The sequence below is a fragment of the Misgurnus anguillicaudatus genome, chromosome 12, assembly GCF_027580225.2.
Source record: "Misgurnus anguillicaudatus chromosome 12, ASM2758022v2, whole genome shotgun sequence".
In the NCBI taxonomy this organism is placed as follows: Eukaryota; Metazoa; Chordata; class Actinopteri; order Cypriniformes; family Cobitidae; genus Misgurnus; species Misgurnus anguillicaudatus.
In genome coordinates, this window is record NC_073348.2 from 34,133,775 (window position 1) to 34,147,000 (window position 13,226).

General features: G+C 36.2%; 1 protein-coding gene across 1 annotated transcript; it reads left to right on the forward strand.

The window, feature by feature from the left end:
- Positions 1-747: 747 nt before the first annotated feature.
- wscd1b (WSC domain containing 1b) lies at positions 748-12,934 on the forward strand. The gene is made up of 9 exons (XM_055208775.2): positions 748-1,224; positions 3,861-4,427; positions 4,676-4,790; positions 6,835-7,019; positions 7,583-7,704; positions 7,839-8,010; positions 8,528-8,692; positions 9,127-9,327; positions 12,389-12,934. The coding sequence occupies exons 2-9, from the start codon at positions 4,013-4,015 to the stop codon at positions 12,739-12,741; spliced, it is 1,728 nt and encodes a 575-aa protein (XP_055064750.2). The 5' UTR covers positions 748-1,224; positions 3,861-4,012; the 3' UTR covers positions 12,742-12,934.
- The last annotated feature ends 292 nt before the right edge of the window (positions 12,935-13,226 follow it).

Consider the following 13,226-nt stretch of genomic DNA (forward strand, 5'->3'; position numbering starts at 1 on the left):
ATGTGTAAATAAGAGGTAAGTAAAAGACGGGAACTTAAGCACAATTCTTCTGCGCATGTACACAAGTATTTTTGCATCCGATTGAGATATACTACAATTTAGACATTTACATGTGTACTTTTCTCCTGATTATCAGATCACAGATCGGACTACACAACCCCTTTCAATGCGATCGAAATCTGCATCCAATCGACCTCAATCGTATTGATTAAGGTGTTTTCAATCCGATTGAGCCATCAATACGATTACAAACAGATATTTGTTTGTATGTAAACATTGTATGTAAGGTGATTCTCACCTTATAGACGGTTTCATCGGACGCACATGATACACGTCTGGATCCAAACCTTACTTCTGGTTTCGTTTTTTAATGGTCTAATTAGTTGCTAAACTGATCTCTTGAACAAATGCCTCGTCAAAAATATCAAATGTTTTGGTTTCCTAGGTAATCTATGTGTTGTTTTTTGCTTGTTATATAAATAAACTACGTTTAAAGTACTTTGTTGTTATTTATTATTAGCGGAGTTTACCGGAAGTTACTGCGGACCGCGACAGCCGCTTGTTTATGTTGTTACTGCTGAAATCGTCTATAGAGCCAGATTTACTAAACAGGGCAAATTAGCAATAGAGCACAATTTCAGTAAAGTGCTGAGTCTAAAACCAGCTTGCTACACCAGCTAAAACCAGACTGGGGGACAAACTAAACCCAGCTAACCTCTTAGGCTGGTTTAAGCTAAAAAAAAAGGCATCATACGTTTTAAACTTTTTTGCCACGAGATAATGCTTAACTTAGTTTATAGCCTAGTTTTAAGTTAATAACCTTCTTCACAGTTAAGGTTGCATGTTAGTTATAGGTAGTGTCGTGTTTAAGAAGGCGCCTGTAATACATTCAAAGTACAGTCCGTGTTTTACACGTTGCCTGGGAACAACAGCTCGTGTTTTATTCGTGAATATTCGGCTCATTTCATTCTTAGGATTCGTACGGCAGCTACAGACACAGAAAGTCACCCAACAAGGAAGAAGATGCGGAACAGTCATGATGCAGTTTAAATATACCTTAAGTATTTGATTTGATAATCGATATATTAACATTCAGTGAGGATTCACTGACTGGACTCTTCTCTACGGAAGCGAGCGCGCGTCGAAGCGCTGAAGACGCGCGTGCTTTGAGCCGGACACATCCGTGAGCATCTGATCTGAAACACCACATCAGATAAAAGAGAGGTAAACATGACTTTTATATGCGTATCTTTATTTGTGATGTACATCTGAAAGCTGCGTTCAAAATGCAAACGTAAGTTACGTAGGCTATTGTTGGCTATTTACTGTATACAAAAGCAGAAGGAAGTGATCGCCTTTCAAAACATTATTTTGCTTTAGCCTTCACCTATTTCCTAACATTGTATTCGGTTCATAAATATAATCTCGTATTAGTCCAGATTATCACTAAATAGTGTGCAGATTGACAGTGTAGTGTTGTGAAGTATAGGAGCTGTTCACGGTGCTGAAAGCGCTTTGATGACTGTAGCCTATCTGTTAAGCATTACAAAACTTCATTGCTCCCTTTCAAATTTGATGACACGGTCGGTAAAGTTTTAAAGATTAATTAAACCAAAGAATAAACGCACTAAGTTACTTGAAATTTAATTCGAGCATTACAATCTGTACTCTTAGTAGAGCATTGCGTTAGCAACGCAAAAGTAAAGGATTGGCTTTCCAGGTTAAATGTGTAGTTAAATCGTTTTGGATAAAAACATCAGCATCAATGTAAATATACAATTCTGAATCTTTTGAATAGCACATTTAGGGTCATTTAAAATGCAGACAGTATTGTTTTTTGTGTTGTAATCCCTATTTTTTTTTAAGTTTCCAGAGAATTACTGTAGATTTTGGACTTATTTATTTTATCTCTTAACAATATACAGTACTACAATAGAGTCGATCTGAATAACTGATGTCTCAAACCCTCTTCACTGAGTATTTGCATGTAATAACATGTGCTGTAGTTTGTGCCCATTTGTCAGCCTTGTTCAATCACTATAGAAACAAGGGTACCTAAGCATTAAATATTTCTTTAGAGCCGTTTCCTCAGCACACTGCTTTTCTGTCTGACTAAAATAGTCTAGACTATTATATCATATACGCGGGAAAATATATGATAATATGAGTCCACAGCCTTCAAATAAATGGCATAAACATTAAATGCCAAATGGGAAAGATAAAATCATCTGTCCAAACAACAATTTTAATCATCACATAAACTTTTACTTTCCAGCCACAACATAATGGTTTAATATTCATAATTTACTGTTTTTCATTTTCAATAACAGTTTACTGCAGACCATACCCAAAAATAAATGAATTAATGCTGTTATTCTGCTGGAGCAAAGACCTTAGAGATCTTAGAGATTATACCTTACAAGCCAATCCATCAAACAAACATTGTAATGCGTAGACATTCGTTGGATATCTGAATCAGAAGCTTTATCTATGAAGAGATAATGATGTAAGATTGATTCTTCATTACTTACTAAACAGAGAGTCACGAATTTTGCTGGATGAAGGTCATGCTTATCTTAGATTTTGATCTATTTCAGTTTCATATTATTAACATTTACATATACATTAATTACTATTATCAAAGCCATTTTTATCCATGAGCAAACATAAAGTGTAGTTTAAAAAAGCCATGTTAAGGTGAAAAGCATTATTTTTTTATTATGATGATAATTGGTTAATTGGGAAAAGTAACAACTTGCATTACACTTACAGTAAACAAATTTGCTCTGCGCTGATGCTTTTAAAGGGACATTCCACTTTTTTAAATATGCTCATTTTCCAGCCCCCCTAGAGTTAAACATTTGATTCTTACCATTTTGGAATCTATTCAGCCGATCTCCGGGTCTGGTGCTAGCACTTTTAGCATAGCTTAGCACAATCCATTGAATCTGATTAGACCATTAACATCGCGCTAAAAAATAACGAAAGAGTTTCGATATTTTTCCTATTTAAAACTTGACTCTTCTGTAGTTACATCGTATAGTAAGACCAACGGAAAATTAAAAGTTGCAATTTTCTAGGCAGATATGGCTAGGACTATACTCTCATTCTGGCGTAATAATCAAGGACTTTGCTGCTGTAGCATGGGTGCAGCAGGCGTAGTGATATTACGCACTGACCGAAAATAGTCCCCTGCCATTGAAAGTAACCAAGGGGACTATTTTCGGTCAGTGCGTAATATCAATACTCCTGCTGTCTAGAAAATTGCAGCTTTTGGTTTTCTGTCGGTCTTAGTGCACGAACTACGGAAGAGTCAAGTTTTAAATGGGAAAAATGTCAAAACTCTTTGGTTGTTTTTTGTGCGATGCTGGTGGTCTAGTAGGATTCGGTGGATTGTGCTAAGCTGTGCTGAAAGTGGTGGCGCCGGACCCGGAGATCAGCTGAATGGATTCCAAAATGGTAAGAATCAAATGTTTAACCCTAGGGGGGCTGGAAAATGTGCATACTTTAAAAAAAGTGGAATGTCCCTTTAAAACTGCAATACGAGTGAGCTCTGTGATGTGTGCCATGACATTCAGCTGGATCGACAGCTCTCTCCTCCTGAAGGCCGAAATTTCAACCCATCACTCTGATAGACAGACAGCTCTCATCCCATAAACCAGCAGACGTGAAAAGATACAATAAACTCACAAAGAAAAGACTGAGTAAACCCGCCTACATAAATGTTTCATCTTGCACAATCTTTATTTTTTTCAAGTCTAGTAATAATCGAAAGGGGAAAAATAATAACCCTTATTGATTCTACTTGTCTTTTGGTTGTTCTCGTGTTTCTACTGACAGATTTGATTTATTTATTTTAGGGCTGCTGCTCTCCCGTGTATACTCTGTGATGCTGTAGACAAGAGGAAAAAACGCTTCTCTAAAGGATGAATTTAAGAGCTACGTCTAAAATTGATTTGCTCTTTATACTGAATTGATATGCCTGGATGGTCTAAACCAGTACAAAAATAGGATGGCCAAACCATTACCATACAGACTGCTGCACTTCTTAAGGCGGGCACAGTTGCTGCTTCTTTTCTTGGGCGTGGCTTATATCATGGCAGGCAGTGTGTTAATGCTTCAGCGCTACAGTGTTGTAACATTTCAAAGAGAAACTGATAGCGTCCCGATCCCCTCTATACTGGCACCACCTAGAGCCTTGGATGTACCTGCTGTCGGATGGTTGTACAAGAGGAACGGTGCTAGAGTTATCCGGGATGTGGTGAACCAACCTGTTGAACAGGCGAGCAGCAGAACAGTTAAGAACCATCTCACATCTCACAACCTGGAGGGAAGACATCTGAGACGCCACTGGTTTCATAGTAATACAGATGAACAGCGAAGCTTTTCGGAACACAATCTGTTGCATAAGGAACGGCGACAAAAAGGTAAGTCGTACTTTCAAAAGCACCTGTAACTATACTTTGTGGTTTTTCAATTCCTTTATAGTAAAAATAAAGGTGTTAAATGATGCCATAGTAGAACCATTTTTGGCTGTATGGTTTTATTAAGAAACTTGACTGAATGGTTCTTGGGGCGCCCACAATGGTTCTTCTATAGCATTGCTGATAAGAACGCTTAGTAAAACCTTTAATTTCAAGAGTGTGTATTTTTTCTCTGAATCATTTTTAACAAGGAACCTACATCGGATGTTTCATAAACAATGAAACGGAGCACGCGCTTGGCGGGATCGTTCTTTATGACTTCCGTAAAATGACCAACGCCTTGTGTCAGGACACCTGCTCAGAGAGGTAATGACTTCTGAAGGGGAAATGAAAGAAACGCTGTATTTAAGAACAACGAGTTCAGTGTATATTCACAGAAGCAGGGGGCAAAATTAGGTCCAACAAACACTGAGCTACAGTAAGAAACTCCCCATACAGCCCAGTCTCACGAAATTACCTATAGTCACGTAAATTTTTTATTTTTTTTCGGGATACTGTCACGAATGTCTGCGTTTTGTCGTGACCGTATCACAAATTTCTGGTTAAGTGTCATTGTCACGTGTTGGTTACTCCAGTGGTTTTCAAACTGGGGGCCACGAGATGGTGCCGGGGGGCCACAGTTTTATGACATTTTATGAAATACATTAATTTATCATGAATTCTGTGTAATTAAACCTAAAAAATAAGGCTAGTAACCAAAAGCACTACTTTTTTGTATAATTTAATGTTTTTTTTATTTAAATGTTGAGTTTTAGAACAGTTTTTTATCACAAATTTTCTTTGGGGGGGGCCGCGAAGAATGCACCGTACACAAGGGGGGCCGCACGCTGAAAAAGTTTGGGAACCACTGGGTTACTCAACTGTTTTGTCCTATTTTCTTACCATTGTCGCTTCGGTTTAGGGTTAGGTTTACATTGAATGACATCCTTACCCAAACCCAACTCTAATCCTAACGCCAGGCGACAATAGTTTAAAAACAGAAAAAAAAAACAGAAAAAATAGTATAAACTAATACTTAAAGTGACATCCTAACGCAAACACCAAGTCTAACCCTAAACCGAAGCGACAATGGTTTGAAGGTATGAAAAGCAGTTGGGTAACCAATACGTGACAGTGACACGTAGGCGGAAATTTTGTGATACGGTCACGAAAAACGTGGGAGATTCGTGACAGTTTCACGAAAAAATGATACAAAATTTACGTGACTGTTACGTGGTGTCGTAAGACTGGGTTACACCATACAGCAAATGACTCTGGGCCTGATCCGAACGGGAGATGTCGACTTTGGCACAGATCTGGTACGGATCCGGCCCAGAGTGGTATTACTACCCTTTACAGCAACCCAGTCTCACGGAGTTGGGTATAAATAGCACAAAGTTTACAAATTGTGCAATACTTACGCCAAATTCCACTTTGGCGTGCATATGATACGCCAGTCCTTCCCATTCACTTAAACGCCACATCTTTTTTTGTTGCTTTATTTATTGGTTTCTCAATTTTTTTGCTATTTTTTACCATTTTCGCTTGGGTTTAGGGTTAGAACAACTTTTTGTTATATAAAAATGACATCCAAACCCCAATTCTAACCCCAACTCAAAGCGACCATGGCTTAAATATAAACAAAAACATGGAGAAACCTGTATATTAAATAACCTCCTTAAGCAAATCTGAAATCTAACCCTACACCGAAGCAAAAATCGTAAAAAAAAACAGAAAAGAATTGAGAAACAAATAAATAAAACGACAAAGGAAGATGCGCCGTTTGGGTGGATGGGGGGGACTGGCGTATCATATGCACGCCAAAGTGGAATTTGGTTTATGTGTTGCATGATTTTTACACTTCGTGCTATTTATATGCATCTATATGAGACTGGGTAGCTTTACAGACTGCTAATATAGACCATTTATGTACAGACATTTACCTTTGAGGTACCAATATGTTTTTTTAAAGTACTAATATGCACCCTTTAGGTACAAAGGTGTACCCCATTTCTTTCTGAGGGGGTGCTTTGGAAATGCTACAATGCTAGTGTTAAAGTCTTTGTCTTTCTAGAATAATAAATTTTTCCAATATATAAATATATTTCCTAAAATTATATTATAAATGCACTATTTTTATCTAGAAAAAAATGTAATTGAATGATAAATTTTATATAGTAACAAGAAAATCTTGACTAGCATTTGGTCAATACTTTTATCCAAAGCGACTAACAGTGCATTCAAGCTCAATTTTTTCAGAATGTGTGTTGCATAAGCCCTGCTAATGCAATGGTCTGATCGAGTTACAGAAACCGACTGGAAATGACACGTTCTTCTCTATGTAAATGAAGAGGACTGTTTGCTTTTACAGTGGGTTCCGGTATGCTGGACTGGAATATGGAGCGGAGTGTCACTGTGGTAACAGGATCTGTGCCCGTCGGGCTCGGGGAGAGGACTGTAACCTGGACTGTCGGGGAGAAAAGGGTCCCCCCTGCGGAGGAGTGGGACGTCTGTCTGTTTACAGGGTTGAGGATCGGCTTCCCGGACAGAGACGATGTTAGTCACGTTACGTAAACATGAAAACGGACCAACACTAGTTCACATGTCCTTGGAATGAAAGATGATGACATGTTTAATATGAATATGGGATTAAAAAAAATTGTGGAAGCTTGGCCACAAGACACAATCATGTGCCAAAAAAACAGTCCAGAATAAAAATAGTAAGACAAGATAATAAGAGCAGTAAAGGGCTAAAATGAAAAAAATTGCATTATACCTTGTATTTTATACTTCACAAGCTTCTGTCCATTTAAATGTCCACTAAAATGCATTCACTGGTCTAAGCCGATGGTGTAGTGCACAGTGCTTTGACATATTTGGCGACCTAAGTTTGAATTCCAGCTCAAGGAATCCTTTGCCGATCCCGTACCCCTCTCACCCCCCCGTACTTCCCTGTCCTCTCCTTACATACTGTTTATCAAAAGGCAAAAAATTACTTTAAAAAAATAGAAAAGTATTTAATGTAAAGTTGCTTTGTGGCAATGCAAAATAAGAAATACATTTGAAATTTGATGCTTTGTGCAAGACATCCCTATTTTTCTGTTTTCAACATTTCACAGACAGAACTGTGCACTACCATGGATGTTTCAAGATACCAACAAATTTAACAGATGATGTCCTAATCCAGACCTCTGAACTCACGCGAACCCCTCAGCAGTGTATTGAGATCTGCACAGAACAGGTTTAATTCACAAATACACTGCTTAAGTTTACATAAAATACAGTATAAAATCCTAGCACCCTTTCACATACTGATAAAAAAGGTATATGAGGTTCTGTCTCTAACCCCATCTATATTGTATATGACGTTGTCAGGAGCTGCCATTGGCCCTTTTGAGAAGACAGGGCTGTTTTTGCAGCCACGCCCCCTTTATCTTTACAATGCAGAGGAGTGGACAGGAAAACGTGTGTGGGAGGGGTAACCAAACAAACCACACCTCCCTTCATGACCTGGACTTTCTCCAAGTGTACAGTACTCCTGTGCTAGGTAAGAGACTGCATATCCAAACTATCACAGGCTAAAAATTATTTTGCTATTTAAAGGGGACAGAGAATGAAAAACCATTTTTACCTTGTCTTTGTTGAATAATGGCAGTCTATCCGCAATTCACAAACATACAAAAAGTGCTAAACATGCTAAACATCTCAGTCTCATAGAAATTCCTCTTTTAGAAATGTCAGCCAGAAAACAGCCCAATCTGAAAAACTGATGCTTATGACATCACAGGCATCTCACTGCCCCTCCACTTTAAAATAATTGGCTACACTTTTTGAGTGGCAGTAAAGTCAGCCAATCAGTAATGAGATTGCAAGTTAAGCCATTAGGGGGAGCCAAATAGGTGCAAAACCACTTGTTTAAAATCCCCTATCTGAGAGGTTTTTAGGAAGCTTTTAAGGCTTTACAGACCCAAACAAAAAAAATGTGTCTACATGGCACATCACAGAACAAGGATAAATACTCTGTTCAATCATTCTATGTCACCTTTAAGAATTCCTGTTTTCAGATGCAAAATGCAAAGTAAGGAGCTTTCTGCCCCAGAGGTCCAGCAGTCTTGTCGCTCTGTCCAGTTTTCCAGGGGCTGGAAACACCTGGCTGCGTCATCTTATCGAGTTGGGTACTGGATTCTACACCGGCAGTTATTACTTTGACGGTTCTCTCTACAACAAAGGTAGGATGCTACCAATACACACATCTTTGGTCAATTTAGCTGTGTTCCTGAATAGCTCAGTGGTAGAGCACTGCGATTTGGTTTGAAGCCAGCTGATTCAATTTTAAAATATTAAATCGCTTTGGATGAAAGCATCTGCTAAATTAAAGGCGGGGTGCATGATTTTTTAATCGGGCCGAGTACCAAAAAACACTGGTAGCCAATAAGCAGTAAGGGGCGTGTCTATCAAAAGAAGGTCCAGTTCCTATTATGGTAGGGGCGTGTTTGTTTAGGTGACTTCAAATATCAACATTGCCTTTCAGAGATCATGCACCCCGCCTTTAATAAATAACAAAATGTTATTAAGATTTTGATTGGAATTGAGAAACACTGGAAAAGTAGCAACAAAAAGTAGAGACGGGTAGTTTTCCCAACTCCTTTTATCCCTGCTGCAGGTTTTAAAGGAGAGAAGGATCACTGGCAGAGCGGAAGAGTCATTTGTGTCAAAACTCACGAAAGCGGTCAGCGGGAGATTGAAACGTTCGACTCTGCCATCCTGCTGATGCGTAACCCATACCGCTCTCTCATGGCCGAGTTTAACCGCAAGTGTGCCGGACACCTGGGCTACGCTTCAGACATTCACTGGAGGAGTAAAGGTACCAATACGGAAACCACGTCTATTTTGGCACTGCATATGAACCACATACACAGATGATGTGCTTAAGTTCATCTGTTTAACATTCTTTGGTATAAATTGAGTGGTAACACTTTACTTGAAGGGGTGTTCATAAGACTGACATGACACCTTCATGAAGGAGATTTTATGACAACTGTCATTAAGTGTCATTTTATCAATTATGTCATTTTTAATGCAAAGATGACATTGTTTGAGATGTCTTTGTTATGACAACTTGACATTAACCAATACATCATAATTTGTCATGACAACATGACACTGCCAAGAAAACATAACTGACCACTTTTTACCAATGATATAAATTGAATTTGCCATTAAAATGTCATTAATTGTTATTAATTGTTATGTTTCATATAGTTTTATATCAGCGTCATGAATATTTTTCTTGACCTCAACTAAAGTGGTACAAATATAATTTGTAATTTAAATGTCATTAAGTGTTAATACTCTGTCAAATACTTTTATAACAATGTCATGAATATTTTTCTGGACCTCAATTACAGTGATACAAATATAATTTGTCATTAAAATCTCATTAAGTGTTAATACTCTGTCAAATAGCTTTATAACAGCGTCATGAATATTTTTCTTCACCTCAACTACAGTGGTACAAATATAATTTGTCATAAAAATCTCATTAAGTGTTAATACTCTGTCAAATAGCTTTATAACAGCGTCATGAATATTTTTCTTCACCTCAACAACAATGTTACAAATATCATTTGTCATTTAAATGTCATTAATTGTTAATACTCTGTCATATAGTTTTATATCAGCGTCATGAATATTTTTCTTGACCTCAACTAAAGTGGTACAAATATAATTTGTAATTTAAATGTCATTAAGTGTTAATACTCTGTCAAATACTTTTATAACAATGTCATGAATATTTTTCTGGACCTCAATTACAGTGATACAAATATAATTTGTCATTAAAATCTCATTAAGTGTTAATACTCTGTCAAATAGCTTTATAACAGCGTCATGAATATTTTTCTTCACCTCAACTACAGTGGTACAAATATAATTTGTCATTAAAATCTCATTAAGTGTTAATACTCTGTCAAATAGCTTTATAACAGCGTCATGAATATTTTTCTTCACCTCAACAACAATGTTACAAATATCATTTGTCATTTAAATGTCATTAATTGTTAATACTCTGTCATATAGTTTTATATCAGCGTCATGAATATTTTTCTTGACCTCAACTAAAGTGGTACAAATATAATTTGTCATTTAAATGTCATTAAGTGTTAATACTCTGTCAAATAGTTTTATATCAGCGTCATGAATATTTTTCTTGACCTCAACTAAAGTGGTACAAATATAATTTGTAATTTAAATGTCATTAAGTGTTAATACTCTGTCGAATAGTTTTATAACAACATCATGAATATTTTTCTTGACCTCGACTACAGTGATACAAATATAATTTGTTATTAAAATGTCATTAAGTGTTAATACTTTGTTAAATAGTTTTATAAAAGCATCATGAATATTTTTCTTGACCTCGACTACAGTGGTACAAATAAAATTTGACATTAAAATGTCATTAAGTGTTAATACTCTGTCAAATAGTTTTATAACAACGCCATGAATATTTTTCTTGACCTCAACTACAGTAGTACAAATATAATTTGTCATTAAAATGTCATTAAGTGTTAATACTCTGTCAAATAGTTTATAACAGTGTTATAAATATTTTTCTTGACCTCAACTACAGTGGTACAAATATAATTTGTAATTTAAATGTCATTAAGTGTTAATACTCTGTCATATAGTTTTATAAGAGCATCAAAAATATTTTTCTTGACCTCAACTACAGTGGTACAGATATAATTTCTCATTAAAATGACATTAAGTGTTAATACTCTGTCAAATTGTTTTATAACAGCTTCATGAATATTTTTCTTCACCTCAACAACAATGGTACAAATATCATTTGTCATTAAAATGTCATTAATTGTTAATACTCTATCATATAGTTTTATATCAGCGTCATGAATATTTTTCTTGACCTCAACTACAGTGGTACAAATATAATTTGTAATTAAAATGTCATTAATTGTTAATACTCTGTCATATAGTTTTATATCAGCGTCATGAATATTTTTCTTGACCTCAACTACAGTGGTACAAATATAATTTGTAATTAAAATGTCATTAAGTGTTAATACTCTGTCAAATAGTTTATAACAGGGTCATGAATATTCTTCAATTCATAATGCTTTTTTTAAGTTTCCTCCAGGTGCTTAAGAAATAAAATCAATCATCCAATAATAATTATGATAATAATAATAATTCAAATGTATTAATTTGTTTATTGCATTTGGAGACCGATTCACCTAAAATTAAATGAAAACAGTACAATAAAGGGTTAAGCTGGCGTTGGGTTCTTATGGCTGGATAAAACGAATTAAATTAATTTTTTTTTCTTCTACGTCAGAAAATTTCAGAACCTTCTGTGTGAGAAAGAAACTGTTAGTTGTCAGTTTTTTTATATATTGTGCACATACATTTTGTTTAGGTATTTAAAGCTATTTTACAGAGTATTAACACTTAATGACATTTAAATGACAGTTGGTTTATGTCAAGTTGTCATAACAAAGACAATTCAAACAATGTCATCTTTGCATTAAAAATGACATAATTGAACAAATGACACTTAATGACAGTTGTTATAAACGTGCCTAAAATCTCATTCATGTTCATGACACGTGTCACGTCATGATTATGAAGGTGTCATGTCAGTCTTATGCACACCCCTTAAAGCAAAGTGTTACCAATTGGGTAAATAAAGACAAAATTTATTTTTAGGGTTAATTTGAACGTAGTGATGAGCACACCTTTAGAAATAAAGGTACTGTCACTGGGGTGCTACCCTTTAAATAAGTACACCTTTATACCTTAAATGTACATACAGACCATTTCGTACCTTTATTTCTGACAGTGTATTAGTTTGCAAAATTTCATTATGCATGCGTTTAGTTTTGACAATGCTGTTGTTTCTGTCACAGACTGGTTGGAGTTTGCAGACAGTTATTCCTCCTGGTGGATGTCTCACGCTTTGGCTTGGCTGCAGTTCGCCCGTCGCCTGTTGGTGGTGCACTTTGAGGATCTTCAAAAAGATCTCACAACGCAGTTAAAGACCATTGCTTCATTCCTAAACATCAGCATTCCCGAGGAAAGACTCCTCTGCACGGAAAGCAACAGAGACGGACATTTTAAACGCTCTGGATCTCGTAGCCTGACCTTTGACCCGTTCACCTCCGAGATGAGAGCCCGTATAGATAAATACATCCAGACTGTAGATAAAGCTCTCAGAGACAGAAACCTCAGCGGACTACCACAAGAGTACATGCCCAGATGAGACTACTTGAACACAACTACTGCTCCCTACTGGAGGGGATGAAACAGATTCACAAAGTGCCTGAGTACAAACAGATACAGATCTAAAAATTTGTTTTGGTTTTCCTTTGGTTTGGTTGTGCTGTCACAGACTGGGGCCGAAGTCTTGTTTATATATTATTTTATTAAATTGATTCAATTCTGATAACTTTGAACACTTTCGATTCATTTTATTCTTGAAGATAATTTTTATTTAAAGCAAATAAAATAAATAATTTGACCAATTCATTCAATCTGAACAAATTCATTCGAAAACACATGACCTTGCCATTGCTAGCAGCTCTTTTAAATTTAATGCCTACTATTCCGATAAGGTTTATTACACTGATATTTATTCATTGGTCATTTATATTTACATGCGTTTCTGATTTGAATGTGACATCTCAGGGTTAAAGTATCTTGGAAACAGGTGCATCCACTTAAGACAGATGCTTCCTTCACATAAAA